At 34.8% G+C, this 20,041-nt stretch overlaps 1 protein-coding gene across 10 annotated transcripts in view; it reads right to left on the bottom strand.

Annotated features, from left to right (window-relative positions):
• Positions 1-20,041, bottom strand: part of LOC119659473 (longitudinals lacking protein, isoforms A/B/D/L) — a 117,309-nt gene that overhangs the window by 53,837 nt on the left and 43,431 nt on the right. The window contains exons 7-8 of one of the 10 annotated variants that reach the window (XM_038067574.1): positions 10,504-11,069; positions 9,165-9,297 (exon numbers count right to left, since the gene is read on the bottom strand). The exons of 8 other annotated variants lie outside the window; for them this stretch is intronic. In XM_038067574.1, coding sequence (XP_037923502.1) covers positions 10,522-11,069 — 548 coding nt within the window. In that variant the 3' untranslated portion in view covers positions 9,165-9,297; positions 10,504-10,521. Of the gene's footprint in view, positions 1-7,928; positions 8,253-9,164; positions 9,298-10,503; positions 11,070-20,041 lie in introns of those variants that run through there. One more of the 10 variants, XM_038067569.1, reaches the window with a different exon arrangement.

The following is a 20,041-nucleotide window of genomic DNA, read 5'->3' as shown; positions in this document are numbered from 1 at the left end:
TCCAGAATTACTTCAACTGTTATCTTCAATGCATGCAAATCCCCCTTTAATTCTTGTACTTAAGAGTATTGCCTTTTCTAGGAGTCCTTTCCCATCCTCTTATTCCGTACATTATGGAAAATCTCGGAACAGTTTTAAAGAGAAACCGCCGAGACCCGCAGCCTCTGCTCGCCTGGCCAGTGCGATAGAAAAGCCTCGTTTTTCGTAGCTTACACTACGCTATACTTTCTAAGGCTTACTCCGACACTGAAGCTTAAGCGTATCACATTCGCCATCACTCGGAACGTCAGTTCTCTAAGCTCATCAAACCCCTTCCATGCTTCACCAGGCAGCCAAATCATATCGCTCCTTTTCAGGGTGTAACTAATAATTTGACTTGCATTCAAGAAAAAAACACTTTGAATGGCGGCCCAATGCTCATCAATACTTTCCCCCAAGCAGTCAAAATGCCTGTTGTCTGCACAGAAAAGTTGTTCTTCCACTGCCGAACGACAGCCGGATCACGAAATCGGACTGTATTGAATTTGCGAGCTCAATGCTCAACGCTGCGAGTAGATGCGGAATGAGAATCAATTATTTTACAAGATGTGATGTAATGTCATATGGATTCATTAAGGATGTAAATCACGAGATTAATTATAGCTAGTGAGATTAATGTTCACAATAAGCAAACGAAGGCCATGATCTCGCTTGCTTCTGCTGACCGTGAATTACAACCCCAAAATTCATTTAAATATTTCCATTCATCAATTTTGGATTTGAAGCAACGTACTTTGTTCTATCCTCAGTAAAATAAAATTAAAGTTAAACGTCTCTAAAAACAGTTGAGTCATAAGCCTCGGGAAAATGATAGAGCGTTCACTTCAGGGGTCCGGTCCTGTCGAGAAATGGGCACGACGTAAGTAAATTATTCCGAACAAATCAAATACGTGTCTGCACGCAAAATATTGGCACCCTTACTGGAAAGACCAAGGAACTCGCAGGAGCCCTTCGGAAAAAGCGCATTGATATCTGCGCTCTACAAGAGACCCGATGATCTGCTGCCAAAAGCTTCGATATGGAACAGAATGCGGAAAAAATGGATATGAACTTCCTATTTTGGTAGTTCACAAAACACGATGCTGGCATTGCAATATCAGAGGATTTCCGTGATGCCATTAAAGAAGTCGAATAATTTGACGACGATGATGAAGCTCACCATTATATCAACTGATCGCACTATTCCCTTCTTCACCGTGTACGCACCACAGACAGGTCAACTTCATCATCATCATAGCAGGAACCTTAATGGTCATGTGGGTGAAAAGGAAGACGACAACGGTGCTACGGGGAAAAGGGGAAAGAAAGGCATATCAGCGCTATTTAACGCCTGTTTCTTATGCCAACTTCTATTCCCACCCAAAATTTCATGTCAATCGGTCTTGACTAAAAGAATTTGCAGGTTGAAAGCTTCAATGACAGGACTACAAAACGAATGTGACTTCTGGAAAGCGAAGAGCTGAAACCCAACACTGTGGCTCAGTGAATACTTCATCCGTGAATACGTTGAGAAATTAATTTTCCTTTTGTAATAGGGCCGTTGCGAATGACGCTGAACATGACGCGCTTGAGCTAAAATAACGTGGCAACTTTCGTTAGTGTGCGCTATTACAAAAGAGAATTTACCGTTGCGGAAAACGATTAGAGAAGACGTACGGGCCAAGAGGGAAAACGCATTTCTGGAAGAACATAGGTGTGGTTGACGCGCTATGGTGCATTTAGCAAGAAATGACAATGATGATAGTCCTGAACCCAAAATACATACGATAATACTACATCGTTCTTCATCGATTTTCTTCCTGGATTTGGGAGGGTGCATATGAGGGATTTGGACATGGATTGCCTTACTGCACGAACTGTGTGAAATTTAAGGCTAATCCTGACGCTTAAAATTATATGGTCAATTTGGAAAGCTCGGACACTTAAATCGAGAGTCTAAAGCACTTTATGTAGATTTTAGTGTTTCCTGTTCACTCCTTAGTGGAGTATAGGCATCCACACAGACTGTGCTTGAGTTTCACTATTATCACAATTAACTCTGTGCAAATAATAAGCTCACAGCAGGGAGACAAACACAAACAATTCGGGAAACTGGAAGCTGGTTTGCTTCTTCTGTGAGTATATTTGAGTGCATTTGTACGTAGCTCGTTATGTATATGCATATGGCATGTCAGAATAATTACTTTAGTGTGATATTGATATTCAGTTGCAGTCAATTTACATGGTAAAGTTAAATTTGAGCTACTGTAACTTTGTTAGTAATAGTATAATTTTTTATCATTTTGAGGATAATATGCTTCATATTATATTCCATGCTACTATAAATTTTTATAACTCTAGGATAAACTTAAGGGAAGTTTCACTCAATTTCTCCAAAATTATGGTTCTATACTATAATATTATTAACTAAATTTGAGCAAATATCGACATGGAGGGTATTTTGAGGCCTGGACACTATATAGAGGCAGCTTCATGATTTTGTTTAGATTTTTCGGTTGGGTAGTTTCTGAAAATGAGTGCGTTAAAGAAATCATCACTTTCCATCCCTCCCATGACTATATTCGCTGAAAAAATGTAACACCCCCCATTAATCTCAACGTATAAAGATATTACTCACTGCATGTCTGGGCGTCCACAGTTTCCACCTTCTCACCAGATTTCGTGTCAATCGGTATAGTCGTTTCTGAGAAAAGTGCGTGTGACAGACAGACGGACAGACATTGAACCGATTTTAATAAGGTTTTGTTTTGCAAACAAAGTAAGGTAAGTGTTGCATATTTTATTCCCACGAGTAACCAGTCAGCCTCGCAAAATAGCCCCAATTTTACAATGCCCAAGGATTACCTCCATAGGTAAGGAAGGTATTTGGAGGGGATTCGCTGAAATACAGCGTACCATCATTGCAATTTATCCGATTACAGATTTTTTTTAGGACGTTTACAGTCTAAAAAAAGCGAAAATAGGTAGAGGAAAACAAACAAAGGGAATAGTTCTGCTTGTCCGCGCTACTGATTTACAGAAATAACCTGCGATATTTGTAATTGAACCGATCTCATTATTCGCAACTCACGACAGGCACCTATTCGCATGCAGCTCTGCATTTGCATCTCAGGTCGGGATTAACTTAGTACGGCACGACCTAATGGACATGCCAGACACGAATCCAGTATCACATTATTGCTGACGACTACCACACTTAGTGCCATCAAAACATTACAACATACCGCATTACTTAACATTACTGCATCAACTAATAGCATTGCATTACCAAAGTGATGATAATATTTCTTTCGTGATAAACAATGTTTTATAATTGCAAAACATCACCGCTCTTCGTAGTACAAGTGGTAGTGGGAGTTGGCAAACGGCGAACCGATGGTGACATCGGGTATCGCTTACGAATCACCGTTGTTATGATTGCCTGCTCTTCAATGGCTTTGAGCTAATATATGCATGTGAATGTGAGATAGAAAGGGGGCTCTTTTCTATTGCTTTTAACGATCCTTATCTGAGGTGAAATACTTGTTCACAGAACTTGTTAGTGGATGCAAAATACTTTTATAGGTTTTCATTTTTTTGATGTAAATGGTAGTCTTTGTACAGTGGAGAAACATAATACCCAGCAAAGTAATAGAAAGTACATATTACTTTAGCCACAAAAACTATAAGGTGATGTTATTTGCCGAGTGTAAAATTTTTTTTGCAATGAAGGGTAGTGTTTGTGATATTACATTGTAACATTATATCCTTTTTTTCTAAAAGTGATGCAATATCACCTTACCTATTGAGGCATCTCTACGTTTTTGACGTAGGACTTTCAACAGGATCTTGATCACGAGGCCAGGTTGCCTCCTGCTGACCGACTAGACATATTATTAGGTTAACCAGATAGTTTGGTCACAGCAGTGGACTTAGGTTATTGCCATCATTTGATGGTCGTTTACCTTCGCTTGTGTGTTATAACCGCATCTATTCGTAAGAAAATAAAACGTCGGTATCCGGGCGGTCTTTGCGATCCGGTTGTCGCAGCGCAATAGGGATTTTTTTTTTTGCGTGCATTAATGATCACTTGCCGCCATTAAAGATAGGTTTATCTCTGATGCGGGTGAAGTTGTTGACCACGTCCTAGAAGGAGGTTACAAGGCTTCGCTGACTGCGGAATCGTGGAGGTGGATCGATGAAAGTCAAGGGGGGAGTGTGACACGATGCAGAATATAGATGAGCATTAGGCAGTTATCAAAAATGCGCTTGAACTCAGATACCGTGCGAAATCCCGGGAAGTTCAACGTAGAGTGCACAATGACAAATGGGAATTTGTTATTGCAATGGCCAAGGAAGCAGAAGCTGCCGTAGATAGCAATGATTTCAGATCTTTATACCGCATCACAAAAGAACTTGCATGTGGTCACAAAACTTTCGACCGGTGAGAATTTAGAAGCAGCGTGGCTCCCACACATTATGCATTCATGTGATACCCTCCCCGAAATGACTTTGACTGACGTAACTGAAGTTGGCGTAGAAGCTGCCCTTGAAAAGCCAGGTAATTGAAAGGCGCCAGGAGTTGATAAAATTCACAACTTCTACCTGAAGCAGTTCAACAGTATTCACAGGGTATTGGCAAATCATTTTAACCAGATGATTGCCGATCCGAAATTAGTTCCATAATTGTTCAGCAAGGGGATAACTTTCTTCATCCAAAACGAACAGAGTGCTTCCTGCCTTCCAAAATGTCGATCAATTACTTGTCTTCCTACCATTTACAAGGTCTTCAGTTCTGAGGAGGAAAAAGGATGCACAAAGGACTCCCGAGGCTATAAAGAACAGCTTATAATCGATAGAGTAGCTGTAAACCAGGGTGTTCATCAAAAACGAAATATCTCAAAGGCTTACATCGATTATAAATTAGCTTTTGACTCCATATTGCATTCGTGGTTACTACGAGTATTACATATGTACAAAATCAACTCGAATGTCGTTCCTCTCCTGAGAACAGTGATGAAGAATTGGAGCACAAAGCTATCGGTATCCTCACAAACATCAGTAGAGATATCAATCAGCCGTGGCATCTTCTAAGGCAATTCTCTAAGCCTGTTTTTTTTGGCTTTGTTTGGTTGTGAATCCATTATCCCATCTTTTGCATGAAAGCAAACACGGGTTAAAAGTCAAACATGTCATATTGTCGAAATGTACATTAAGTCATTTAATGTATATTGATGACATCAAATTCTACGTCAAAGACGCGGACCAATTCGCTCCTTGCTGGATATATCACTATCCAGTTCAGCAGGGATATCCGCATACAATTGGGTTTGGAGAAATGTCGCATGAAAAAAATTGTTTGAGGAAAACAGCGACAACGAAAGGTACAGCCATAATAACATCCAAATTTACGGTATAGATTCGGACGACGTCTACAGATAGCTCGGCATATTGCAAGCAACAACACCTGCTGTGGCAATAATTAAATCTGCTGGGGGAATTTGAGCGGCGTCTGGATCTTGTCCTAAAAACTGAGGTGTTCGGGAAAAATAAAACCACGGCAATCAACACCTTACACATTCCCGTCGTTCTATATACTTTCGATGTGATACAGTGAAGTAATACAGATTTAGAATCTGTCAATAGATGGGTAAGGGTAGTTCTTGTAAACTACAACATGAACAATACAGCAGCCGAAAAATTGAAGATCACTATCCCACGTAACCAGGGAGGAAGGGGGGTACTTGATTTAAAAACATTGCACTACAATCAAGTGCATTTTCTTGAAGATATTGAACAACACCGAATACACCCGTCGTCATAACTCTGTCTGCATCAAAACCTCGCGTTCAAGTATAACTTAGTGGCAACCTACCATCCCTACTATAAGTATACTCCGCAGAGAATCTTGGAAAATGACTGAGTAAAACTACTGTGGATTCACATTATTACCATGACCCACAGTGCTAATCACAATAGACCCGATCTAGTTCTGCGTCTCAAGGAAGAACGAGTGTGGGCCATAATCGATGTAGCCGTACCGTTGTACCAGAAACTGTTGAAAAACAGCAAGCACAAATCGTAAACTACGACCCTTTGGCGGACGATATGAAGCAGACTTGGAGACTATAAAAGATTGAAGTAGTCCCAGTGATAATTTCAGCGACTATATATATGCATACTCTACTATATATAGTATACTCGTACATATAAAAATATATAATTAACTTTATTTGAGGAGATATCGGTATGGAGATTATTTGAGGCCTAAATGTCCTGTCAGGATAGCTTCGTATTTTTTTTTCAAATTATTCGGTCGGTTAAGTTTTGAGAATTGCCCCACAAAATAAATAAATTCTCCTATCTCCCCTTTACAACTGATATCAACATTGACGCCTGCTTGGAAGGTGATAATCGAGATCCTTAATTTGGTATCTCACACGCCTATATTTAGTGAAAACAATATTACACTCCGTTTGGTTTACGCAAAAAGTGCTGCGTAAAGGCAACTACAAGAGAAAATACGCAGTTAATAGAGGATGCCAAATGGCATCGGTATTGTAAGAATGAGTTGGGAGGACGGACACAAACCATATGTTGCAACATCCAGATTGCAGGGGTAATCTGAACGACAATGGAAACTCACCTTAAAAACAAAACTGTGTACGAAAAATAAATTTGGTTCAAATTTCGCAATTTCTGCCCTTCTATATATTTTCAGTATAATACTGTAGAATAACAAAGAATAAATCTGTTTAGAAACGAATAATATTTATTCTTCAAGACAACAATACTTTAAACAGAGCTGCCGAAACGATCTTTAATGATATACTATTTCTCCATTTCGACAATAACTATACATTCTGGGGAAAAACAGAAGATTGAAATGAAAGGATTTTGTGAGTTTCTTATCATAAGCTAACTCGAAAGGCGAAAGGCCGTTTAAAGTTTCGGCGCCTCAGGAAGTAGATGGAAAATTAATAGTATTCACTATTAATCTATTGCATCTTTACCCCACTGAGACAAGGACTCCCCTTTGAGAAGAGGATAAAAAATGTATTCAAAGTACTCCCTGCTTCTTTCAATAAAGAACTAAAAAGGATAGAAATGTGTGCGCTAGCAATCTGCAACTTCGAAATTTTTCATGCTAATAAAGCATTATGCATTTTCTGTGTGAAACAAAACCTTATTAAAATCGATTCAATATCTGTCAGTCACAGATTCCGGTTCAGAATGAGGAACATATTATATAAATAATACAATGTTACGCACCAACAGAGACTCCTGATATAAAAGAGAAGGGGCTTTTACGACCAATTGAATCCATTCCAGGGCTGTCTACGGAATCGTGGAAACGGATCGATGAATGTAAGGAATTATACCAAAAGATTGACTCAAGGGATGGAAGGAGTACTTCATCACAGTTATCAACTCTATAACCACTTGGAACCATGTGCGGGGTTTATATCTCAACTTCCTCTGCTATTCATCATTATTATACCAACTGGTTGACTCAAGGGATGGAAGGAGTACTTTATCACAGTTATCAACTTTATAGGAAAATGAAACTATCCCAACACTAAATCAGAGTGAAGTGGTTCCGCGCCTATATTCTCTGTACTGGCCCGAATTGAGAAAGGGCGATAACTTCATTATGGGTTATGCCATGTAATGAAACCCACTACCCCAGGATCGCCGACGATTGGGTTGCCCTAGAACTCAGTGCATAGACGAGTACAGAAAGGACATGAAAGTATTTTGTCCAGGTTAATATTTTTGTTAATTGTAACGAGAGAAATCGGACCGACTTCTTTATTGTGAACAAGCATACAAATCACTTTATACCGCGTGTGAAACCTTGTTTAAGTTACTGTTTTCAATTTTATCAAAATAAGCTACATAATACATACCACATTCATTTGATGGCAATTTTAATGCATGGCATGACGTAATTGCTGCGATCTGGGGCTTTATATCTTCTAGCTGTTGTGTTTGCTGTTGAACTTGCTGAATAGTCTGCTGTGGCTGCGGCTGTGCTTGTTGCGGAGGAAGTTGCGCTTGATCATCAGCCATTGGCAGCTTTGCTGTAGTGGTGATATTACCCAATTTTTTAACATGAAGAACAAATCCGTCCTTGTTTTGTGTTATGACAATGTCATTGCTCTCCAATATGCAATCGTCTAATTCGAATTCTTCCGTTGTCATATCAGTTTGCTCGCTCTTATCAAGCTTGACTACAGCAACGACGGTTAAATAGAATAGGAAAAGAAAAAAACGAAGCAGATTTCATTAAAAATATCATCATATACGGAAATATTGTATGTGAATAATGTTAAAGTCAAGGAATTGAACTTTGGCATGGATAGGATATAAATATATATATATATATATATCTTTCTGGATAACTAAACTTTCGATATTTGTTTCTTATGTTCTTTATTTAATTCTAAGACATAAATTACAAAATAATTATGGCGAACGTTATTTTATTCTTCTATGTTGCACATATTTTTCATATCAAGTTAAGCAACACCTCATATAATAGGTAAAGCAGCTAGAAAATTTGTAGTTGAATGATCAATATTGCCTCTCCAACAAATTTAACATTTCTTCGATTAAATCAATAATAAAAGTCAATATTGCAATTATGTAATTATTATGTATACGGTAAATTCAATTGAAAGATTCCAAATTAATAAAAAGCCTTCTACAATCAATTGGCTGACATTTGGAATTAATATCAAACTCAAATAAGAATCAACTAATAAAATTTCAATCCAGAAGGGAATATAAATTTAAATCTTCTTTAATCCCAATTATAGAAATGAAAAAGTAAACACTACCTGGAGTAATATTGTTTTCCCTTTCATCTTAAAAATCTTCAAATATTATTGTTCAAAATTAACTTGAAAACATTATTTGATTCGTTAGTTATTCTAAATATTTTTTAAATGAGAAGCAACTTTTACTCATACAACGGAGGGGATATCTCAACGTTCCACCCGTGTTGTGAACGCATGTGAACATGTAAACTATGTTTATACCGCGCTATATATGGACAGTAAAAGCACTGTTCACTAGGTTGCACGCCACATTCAAACCGTAAGTGCCGTGAAAGGTTCTTTTTATAAAGGTAGGCTTTATTGCAACGTGGGCATCTATGATATGATACTCCACCCCCGGCGTTTCCAGAGGTTAAAATTCGTTTTTCTTGAGGATGTGTTCTGTGTACACGATTTAAAGATGTCATTGACTTCATCGAAACAAAGAAACCGTCATCTGAAAGTAAGTAAGATAGACTAAGTTAATTTAAAATATTCAGTTATGAATAAGTGACGACTGGACACAAACATTCGAAAATACGTGTTCCAAAATGAATTTTTTTGTTCATTTTCTCTTTTTTAAATTACAATATCTCAGCGTGTTTTTGAATCCTTTACTGGTTTTTATTCGCAAAATGACTGAACTCTCGAATTAAGAACAATGAAATTATAAAAGTTCAAAAGAGACAATTATCAATGATTTCACTAAAACTCTTATTAGAAAATATATTGAGGGAATATTAATTGGATCATTAAAATCATTTTTGAAAGCACAAAAATTCAAATCGCGGTTCAATTTTTCTTTTAAAAGTAAAGCAATTTATATCAATGTAACTATCTACCTAATCGCATTTGCCATATTTGCACCGAAAATTAATAAACTTGTGCAATCTTGAGAGATTGCATTTGTGTAAGGGGAACTATGAAAAGCATAATATTCGTCAATGAAATGAAATTGAATATTTTGACATCAATTTTGTTTGTTGCTTGTTGGCATTTATATTCATAATTTGAGTAAACAAAGCAAACGAAGAACTAAACAAGGAAGCTTCAAATTCACTGGATGGTGTTTCATAGTTCCACACGTCAAATTTCCGTTATGAATATGAAGGACAGACTTTGAAGACAGACAGACAGATTTTAATTTTACCACCAATTTTACATATATAACATAAACTGATACGCAAAAAAAAACTTTGATAAAAACATAAAATAGAGTGAAATTCGGAATCAACTAACAAAATATTTATGAAAAGGGCTATACTGTCATTTGGCACATAAATCAAATTTTTATGCTTTACGACTGAATTAAATGTACTTGAATCGAAAGCAATACAATGGCCCCGCGTTAAAAGTCAACCAATGGCTGGTATGTAAAGATACTTTTCAACATAACTTGGTATATCAAAACCAGAGGAGAGGATTTCCATATTCCTATGAGTAAAGCGCAATTTTAAAAGTTTATAGAAATTTACAGCACCAGGTAGTACCGTCTACTGTAATTACGGTAGCGACATCTCAGATCGACCTGACTAAAATGACAATATTTATCATTTCTGTAAACAAAATGGGAAATATATTGATGTTCACTTCGCATTTATTTTCATTTCATTTATTTCCATAACTAACGTCTGATTAAAATATCTTCTTATAAATAACTTACTCTGGATTTTATCAATTATTAATTTGGATGAGCTTTGACAAAATGATCAAGCAGTGATTGTTTGAGACAACAACTAAATCCGCATAAGTGGCATTTGAATGATGGGTTGGCTAAAATTTTCCTATCTAAACGTCCAAACCGCTGATACGAAACTATATCTTTAGGCTTTTGACTTTTCTGCCTCACTTCTACTGCAAACTCTTCCATATTCCGATGTTTTTGATCAGTTTCTTCCGATTCATTTAACTTAGTAACGCTTTTTTGTGTAATTTTTTTACGCTGCTGGACTAGATCATCATTAGCGATCTCGATTATGTTTGATGTAGCGTTTCCCATAATGATGAGGTTTTCATTCCCAATAACGGTAGGTTTTACAATAATTTTGCTTCGTGCTGAAAGCATATCAACATCATCGATATAATCTACGATGGCTGAACCATTACTAGCATCAGTTCCATAGAAACTTGCATTCGCTGGAGACTCCAAATCAGAATTTTGATCAGTTTCATAAAAACTCGTATTCGTCGAAGATACCAAGTTAGAAGAACTGTGACCGAAACCTATAACTGAAAGGAAAAATTCCAATTACTTCTTTTCCTATCCAAATAAAATCTAAAGCAAATATTTTATATTTTAATAACAGTATTTTTTAACGTGTTTTTTTCGAACCCCCTTAATTTAAACCAAAACGAAAAATCAATAAAAGTGTTACATCTGGCCAATACTTCAGACCAGAAAGAATTTCCCAGTTTACCCAATCTTATAATTTTTGTAAATCTTTTTGTTTTGCGGGTAAATATTTTGCAGCTCTAAGCGTGGAAGCTATGGAGATAGTGCGCTAGGGAAAGTGCAATTGATGCATGTCAACAGCAAACGTTTCTTGGCATGACTTGAGAGGTCACATACCATGAACTTCCTTTTCTGCGCCGTTGAACCTGAATCAAATATGAAACGACTAGTCCAAAAACGACAGGTATTTCTCAAAAACTGTTATTATAAGAACAATTTAATAATGCTCTACAAAAATGATTTTTATTATTACTGAAAACAAGTCTATTGTAATATATTCCCCGCGACAGATTAAATAACAATATTATCAAATTCGTTTTCCTTCAATATTAATTTTGATCAAATAAACCTTCCTATTGTTCATTTTCAGATTCCAATTCTTTCTATTATAATCTGCCATAATATGACGTTGAAGCACATGTCTTGGCAAAACCACAGACATTGTAAAAAGCATAATTTGCAATTTTTAAAGCTAGTATATTGCAACATATATATTTGTTTTCAAATTGTAGTAGCCATCTGCTCCGACTTTTTCCTTGTAATACGATTAGCAGTTATCTTCAGATATCTATACAAAGTACTTTACTCATTTTTTCGTAGTTTTTTTTATTGACTTTATTATGAATAAAATTTGCTGTTCAATTACATAACAATCGATTTTCACATAACTATTGACTTTCTCTTTGACTATATTATATATATTATAATAAATACTTCAACTATAAATTTGTTCATGGAAACAACCAAATATGTCAAATATTCTTAAAAAGTGTATAATTTGTAAATATTAAAACTATGACTTGTATACTTATACTCATGGCATTGTACAATATTGCATGTGTTGAAAAAATTACAATACAAATAATATTCATGATTATTTTAATTTACCACTTTCAGTCTGATATATTCCTATCATATTAATGTTAATAATAGCTACAGAAAAATGGAATTAGCAAAACTCCAAAATCGCGCAAAAATACCCTTATTCCACGTTTTTGTTAGATATTATTAATATATTCGATTTTAAAAGATATGCCACGTACAATTAAAATCAACATGAATATTATTTGCAATTTTATTGGCGCTTTCGGAAATCCTATTTTTAACAAATATCACAGTAGTTTTCAAATATTTTACAGTCTTATAAAAACTGTGAAGGACCTATCAAAGATAATTATTTATGTAAGTATATTAAATTCATAGTAATATACATTTGGCACAGTTCCTTTATGCTGAAACTTTTACTCTGCTATTTCCCGTTTCTTAATTTAAACCAAAATTATATAATTTCAAATCTAAAACAAATAATCTATGATATGTTTTCTAATGTTTAATTTTATTCATTGAAATTAAATTTGCTGCCATCGAGTCAAAAAGAAACCTGTATTCATTCTTATGATCAAGGTTAAGAATTAAAATAGACGAATTGGTAATGGAGACTGAAGCGAACTTAATTTGAAAATGTACAACATAAACACTTATGCTTTACATTTTCCTTATTGAAATATAAAAAAGATCATAACTTCTTAGCTTGCAAGAATTTCGCATAGATACAAAGGCCAGTGATGTGGCCTTAAGTGTGTAATGTGTTTATATTATGAGAAATGAAATTATCAAAGGAATCGACCCTTTTCTACGTCCACAAAATTATATTCTTACAGAATTTTAATATTTCTGCTGGTAAATATTATTAACATGTTAAAACTGTAGAATTTTTGAAAACCACCCTTTGAATGAACATACTCGTAACGTATATATGTTTTATAAATAATATTTGACACAAACACCTGACTCCAAGTGTCGTTTCAAATGCGAACTTTGTGAAAACGCTTTACCACACATAATACACCGAAACTTCTTTTGGCCCCCACACTCATACCTATGATGAAAGTAAAAAGGCATAAAATTAATAATCTTTCACATCATGCACACATTCTTATATGAAAGAAGAAAATGCACCTAATATGACGTTGCAAAGAACTAGCATCTTTGTAGCTTTTCCCACAATTATATCTAGGACACTGATATCTTCCATCTGGATTAATTAGTTTGAAAAGGTCCGAAAATTTCATTTCGTACCAATAATCCCGTAGATATGGCATTGCTGCTCCCGACAAAATCGAATAGTCTGCAAAAAAGTAAATTATTGATTTGCTAATGCGATAAGCAACATAAAAATTATTCGTTAGGTTTATTTTCCTTTATTAATTTGAATCCTACTTCAATAGGGAATTTCTGAAATATGAAGTATCGATAAAATGTTATCTCCAAATAATGAAAAATACAAACAGTAAGAAGGAATACGCGAAACTGTTTAACAAAAAAAGGAAACATAATAAACTAAAATAATCAACACATAATATTATGACACATAAACATTACTGTCAAACGAGAATCACGTAATAAGCCTTTTATATCAATAGGCACTTAACAAAGTGTTTGTAATACTCAAAGTACATTCAGATAATACTTGAGCAAACTACCAGCATTTCATTTTTAAGACTTCCGAAATTCGCTGCAAATTCTTCTAAGTTCATACCAAGAAAAGATGAACAATCCAAGAAAAAGCTATCTTAAAAAAAAGTAACTTTCCCAACTCCTTGTGTAATCTACAACCTGAAATTTTAAAAACCGAAGAATAGTATTACCTATATAGTTGCTAACGCTTTATTGAAAATTGAATTTTTGTCTCGAACATTATATAATTTTTAGTTAAACAAATATCTATCAGCCCAGTATCTTACCAATAATTAAAATATTTCACTGAAAGATTTACGCTTACGAATCTGAACTACTACAAAAATAGGCTAAAAAAATTTCATGTGGAAGTCATTTATTCATATTCAAATCTTAATATTACTTATTAAATCTGGTATAAAAATAGTGTCAATAATTAAAAAAAAATATATAATTATTTTTTTCCCGGTCGCTAAGAATATAAGTAAAGTGTACAGTTACCAGGCATTTATATTATATTCAACTAAATTTAACATGATCAAAATAGGATGCCTTCTTACCTACTCATGGAACAGCGAATGTGGAAGTCATCCTTGATTCTTTTTTTTAGCAAATCAATAGTGAAAACGTGGATGTGAGAAATTTTAAAGGTGGTCGACGTTTTAAATTGAGCATACTATATTTCTCGGAAGAACCGAAATAACTTCGTTTTTTTAGAACAGAAGTAAATGTACCTAATTCATTCATTTAAAATTTAAAATATTTCTCAAAGTTTAGGTAGCGTATAAATAAAAAAAATATTTCGATGATGGAAATTGAATCTGAAATATCGCGACAAAATAGCATGTTACAATTAACTCTTATTGAAATTCAAATCACATCATATATTTACAAAACAAAGGACGACTCCAAGAGACAAAACGGGACGCATATGGCCTATCCTACACAGTCAATCTGAAATAAGTTAATCCACTAAAAATTGATTAATGAGGAACTGATGGACTAAATTGTTTACTATAAACAAGATGAAAAAAGAGGTTTGTATCGCATGCATCTAAATATCCGAACCATTCGGACAATATGTTTCAACTAACTACACAATGATAACTGCACTAAACTCAGCTTGTCATCAGTCCAATCAGACTGACAGATTTTATTTAAAAATTTAGTAGTCTATCAGTAATCGTCATGAACAATCAATTTGTCATAATTTTGTCATTCGAACTGAAGACAAACTGATGAAAAATTGACCATGTAGGGTAGGTCTATTGGTAACAAAACAGTACGGAGTTGAGACGTAATTTTGTTGTGAAAGGATGCAACCAAATTGTGAGCAAGTATATTAATTAACAAAATAAAAATATTTTGAAACAAAGCGTAAAGACTGGAATACTTTGTAGAAAATAGATATTGACACAAACATTAATCTTATGAGGGACAGTGGGCATAAACAAATCCGAAAATACCCCCCACAAAAACAAAACTATAGAAGCCTTTTAATTAAAAGTTTTGGGATTGCTCTTTGGAGAATTGTTAGAAAAAATATAGAAAACTTCCATCCGGGACAGTAATCTCAACTATGAACTAGTCAGTGACATCACAAATGCTTCCACTGGATCAGAAAAGTCTTCACAGGTTTCCAACAAGTTACCCTTAATACGCCTGGAAGGCTTTGGTTTTCTTTTTTGCTTAAACTGTATCACAAAAATTGTGAAATCCCTGAATATGCATATGAAAAATTGACAGGTTGATTAAAACGAAATATTTAAATGCAGAAGTTCGATTGTTTTCCAAACTGTAATTTCGTGAATTGCTTTTTTACTTTATCCTAACCGTATACGAGAATTTAGTGGAAAAATATGCTATTATAGGTAAGCTTACATTTTTAAAAGCAAAATAGATTAGGAAATACACTTCATTCTATCTAAAAAAAATATTTTTGTCTTCAATTTCAATGTTACTTTCAACTTGTTTTGCTTTAAGCAGAAGAAAATTTAAGAATTGTTTTTTATTATCGTGACTTGTCTGTATAACGTAAGTTTAAGTGTTACATATAAATAACCAAACAGCAACGACTAAACATATTCACTTATAAATTCGCCGTTTCAAATGCGTTACAACGTGACATTTTAAGTTATCCTTTCGTTTAGTACAAAAATTACAATGAGGGCAATGAAACTTTGGTACGGCACCGTTATAAGGACACTCATACCGCGTGTGCCTACCAAGACTTCCTCGTGATGAGTATGTTCTCCCACAGTAATTGCACACAAAGCGTAATTGATGAACAGGCGAAATCATCATCAAATCTAGAATTGTTAAACAATCACTTGCTCGTTATCATTGTATACTTAGTTTGAATTCGTCGTTTAAAAGAAAAATATCTGCTGGCACAATTGTGAAAGAGCAGCAATGTTTAATATCATGTGCCCTAAGATTAGTTCACGCAAAAGGTCAAGCTCAGAAAATAAAACTTTTTAATAGTAGTAAATGTAACAAACAAACTACCATGCTTTAAAGTTTACATGATGCCTTCTTTAATAACATTAAATCATCGCGTATATATATATATATGTTTGGTCAGACAAGAAAACTGTGACATTAACTTAAAAGAAAACGACACCGAACATCAATATGCATTTATCGAAATTCCGACGAAATTACCTCATTGATTTTACAGTACAATTAGCCAATCAAGTTACCCTTCTGTTTAACAGAATCTAATCAAAATTAAACAAAAAAATCTCATCTACCCGTCACATTTTTCACAATAAAAATAATTATGATGTTAAAAACAAAAATCATCACTTTACTTCTTTTTTTCGTTACCAGTTTGTACCAGCATGATTATAGCTTCTTCCTATACTGAATTTCTTTTCATTGCTCACTAGATATCAATGTGATATTTAATTTCCATGACTAAAAAATCAGGGAATTCTTAATTTCACCTTGCATACCCTTTTGTCAAACATTTTCAAGTCCATATAATATTATCAAACAATGTAGAGTATAGATAGAACAAATTAAAGGACATATAAATTCCGTTTTTATTTATTATTCCCTCTCTATTATATCTTATATTGAAAATACTGTTTTTAATTGATGTAAAAATATTATTCAATAAGCATGATTACTGTGAGTAAAGGTGTGAGTCTCTAAAGACAAAGAGGCATTTGAAGCGATAGGAGAACATATTCTGACATTTTTCGCAAATGAAATTTCCAAATCCCAGATCTCTTCACATCATCCAAATGTGCATAACTTTTGATTCAAGCTGCACAAAAAAGAAAATACTAGATAGTAAATTGAGCATTCTGAGATAAATTGAAGCCTGAATTTTATACTTAACCGAAAAATAATACTTATAATAAGCCAAACATTTTTTCAAAGTTCCAGAGTCAATAATATTATCCTATCGTTATCCAACCAGACAATAGTTCAGTTCAATACTTCCTTTTACTTAAAAAAATATATTATTATATAAATGAATATTCTGCAGTGTTTGTTTTCTTTCAAATAACGCTTTTCAGACTGTAAAGAAAACCCGGATCACTATAATGTTTTTTATAGTGTTTCGTCAAGTTATCGCTACGCTTTGCAGCATAATTACAGGATGGGCATTTGAATAGCGGACGAGGAATTGCAAAACGACATTCAAATTTTCGATGACGACTTAAGCTTTTTTTCGTTTTGTACGATCGACCACATTCATCGCACGAATGCAACAAATTTGTTTGTAATTTAAAACATTGCTGATAAGGGCTGTAGTCATCTGTAATAAAATTTCAAAAAAGGACAAGGGCTTTCGTGAATTTGTTTGGAGAATTACTTCAACACACGAGATTCGAAAACTCAAAACAAAATCTAGAGATACTTTCCATTCTTTCAATAATAGAAATATACAATAATATTGTGCATATATATTTGGAAAACTGATTTACAAAAATCACACCGAGTGTTTATGCTATACTTACAAAACACAAAAACAAGTATAATATGCATTCCAGTTGCTTATACGTAAACTAAAAACTAAATTAGTTCCAGTTTGCATCAAACGAACTGATGAAAATCACGATTTTTTTTTGCTTACTGAACTTTTGCAGCTAAGCAAAATTGTGCCCATCTTAAAAAAAAATTATAATAATCGTTGGCGCAACAATCCTTATTGGATCAAGGCCTTGAACTGTGCATTTCATTCAAGTCCGTAACGGTACACTACACTACACTGTAGGAGGTAATGTGACCAAGTATTGCGCTCGCCTGAGATTATTACCTTGATTTAACTCAGGTACTCATTTCACTGGTATCCGACAACCAGTAAGATTTGAACCACGACCTTCCGTTACGAGAGACTAGCGCTATAACCACGTAAGCCATCCGGACTAAATAAACTGCATTTTAACGTGCGGAGTATGCTACGGTTCGCAAATTGGTATTATTAAAAATGTCAGAAGGTAAATTTCTAGTACCTTGTTAAACTCACAAATTTTTGTGTTTTTTCATGGCTTCGCAATTATCCTAGTTTGCGAACCGTGGGAATATGTTCTGAACAAGCCATGAAAATTTCAAAGAATTCCGTCGTATAGATTTTGGGATATGGTGTTAGAATTATCGCAGTTTCGCTATATATCGACATTAACTATCAAATATCAAAAATGCGTTTTTCATATTGCAAAACTTGCATCTTAAATTTCTAGTCATTTCATGCGACAGCCCCCCCCTCTAGTAGGAGGTTGCATATTTTTCTAGAAATACTTCGTTATATTTTGCGAAAATATTCGCGTTTCATTTTATTTTGTTTTCAAAACATCGTTAGCTTAGTTATAAATAGGATTCTAGATAAAAAAATATCTATTGATGAATTATTATTATTTGAATATACAGTCGTGTTCGAAATATTTGTTATTTCGAGCAGCAACGAACGAATATGTTTTAAAATATATATTTTAGATTTATTTTACAGCACTAATTTTTATTATGATAGTAACACATTCTGCATACGTGCTCGACGTTGCGAGGAGTACTCGACGGATTCTCCCACTGACCTACCACCGGCCACCACCACCAGTGCCCCTTTAGTTTTTAAGTAGGTAGGATCGTCCGAGCCTAAATGCTTGGCACTTAGTGCTAATATTAGGTAAAATCCGGCATCTGCCGAGATTGTGATAACTCGGAAATAATAATAATCGTTGGCGCAACAATCCATATTGGATCAGGACTTTGAAGTGTGTTAGAGCACTTCATTCAAGACCGTGACGCTACACTACAGGATTATAGTCCCCGTAGGAGGCAATGTGGTCAGCATTGCGCTCGCCCGAGATTATTACCCTGATTTGACTCAGGTACTCATTCACAGCTAATTCGACTGGTATCCGACGTCAAAGCACGATGCAAATCCCGCCAGTGAGATTTGAACCAAATATTAAGGGTAAAAAAAAATGCGAAAAGTGATGCTGAAATCCATCCTCCCCGACGAACAACAATGCAACTTTAAGTCCGAAAATGCCTGTTCGAAAAAATAAGAACAAAATTATTTGGCAGCATTTATTTTTTGTCATTAACACAAGATTCCCAAAATTCAAATTTAACGAATGCCAACGAATTATGATGTTGGTGGTTTTTCGCGGGTTTCGAAATATTGAATGGTGGAACGAAAATCAGTGCTAAACATAGCAATTGTTACTTCAACCATAAGAAAGCGCTTGTTAACGGTACACTTACAAGGCGAGAACCCCAAACAAAGTACCACTGTTCAACGGTGTAAATTTGAAACGACGACTTCAGTTTGCCAAAATATTATAAACGAACCGGATAACATTTGGCGCAACATATTAGGGTCGGATGAGGCGAAAATTGTGCAATTTGATACCAGCAAAAAAAACAATATGTAAGACGAACTACAAAGTAATAATTTCATGCAAAGTTTACACAAAGGTGGTCAAGCACGTCAGGCTCAAAGTGAGGCTTGGGATACTTCTCGTGGAATGGTGTTGGATCGTCGGAAACATGGATACCTTGTATTATGTAGGACAAATATTAGAGACCGTTTTGTTACCTTACACTGAAGAGGAAATGCCATTGCACTGGGTCTTCCAGCAGGATAATGACCCGAAACACACATCCAAAAAAAGCAAAATTTCGAGACCATAATATTACAGCGATGGAGTGGCCAGCGCAATCACCACACCTTAATCCTATAGAACATATCTGGATAGATGTTAAAAAAAGTCATTGACGCAAACCACAAGAGTAAAAGGTTGTGGAAAGCTGCAAAAAATACTTGGAAATCCAT

The sequence above is a fragment of the Hermetia illucens genome, chromosome 6 (genome assembly GCF_905115235.1).
Source record: "Hermetia illucens chromosome 6, iHerIll2.2.curated.20191125, whole genome shotgun sequence".
In the NCBI taxonomy this organism is placed as follows: Eukaryota; Metazoa; Arthropoda; class Insecta; order Diptera; family Stratiomyidae; genus Hermetia; species Hermetia illucens.
Note: the sequence above shows the minus strand (reverse complement) of the source record. Positions and strands in the feature narration are given on the sequence as shown.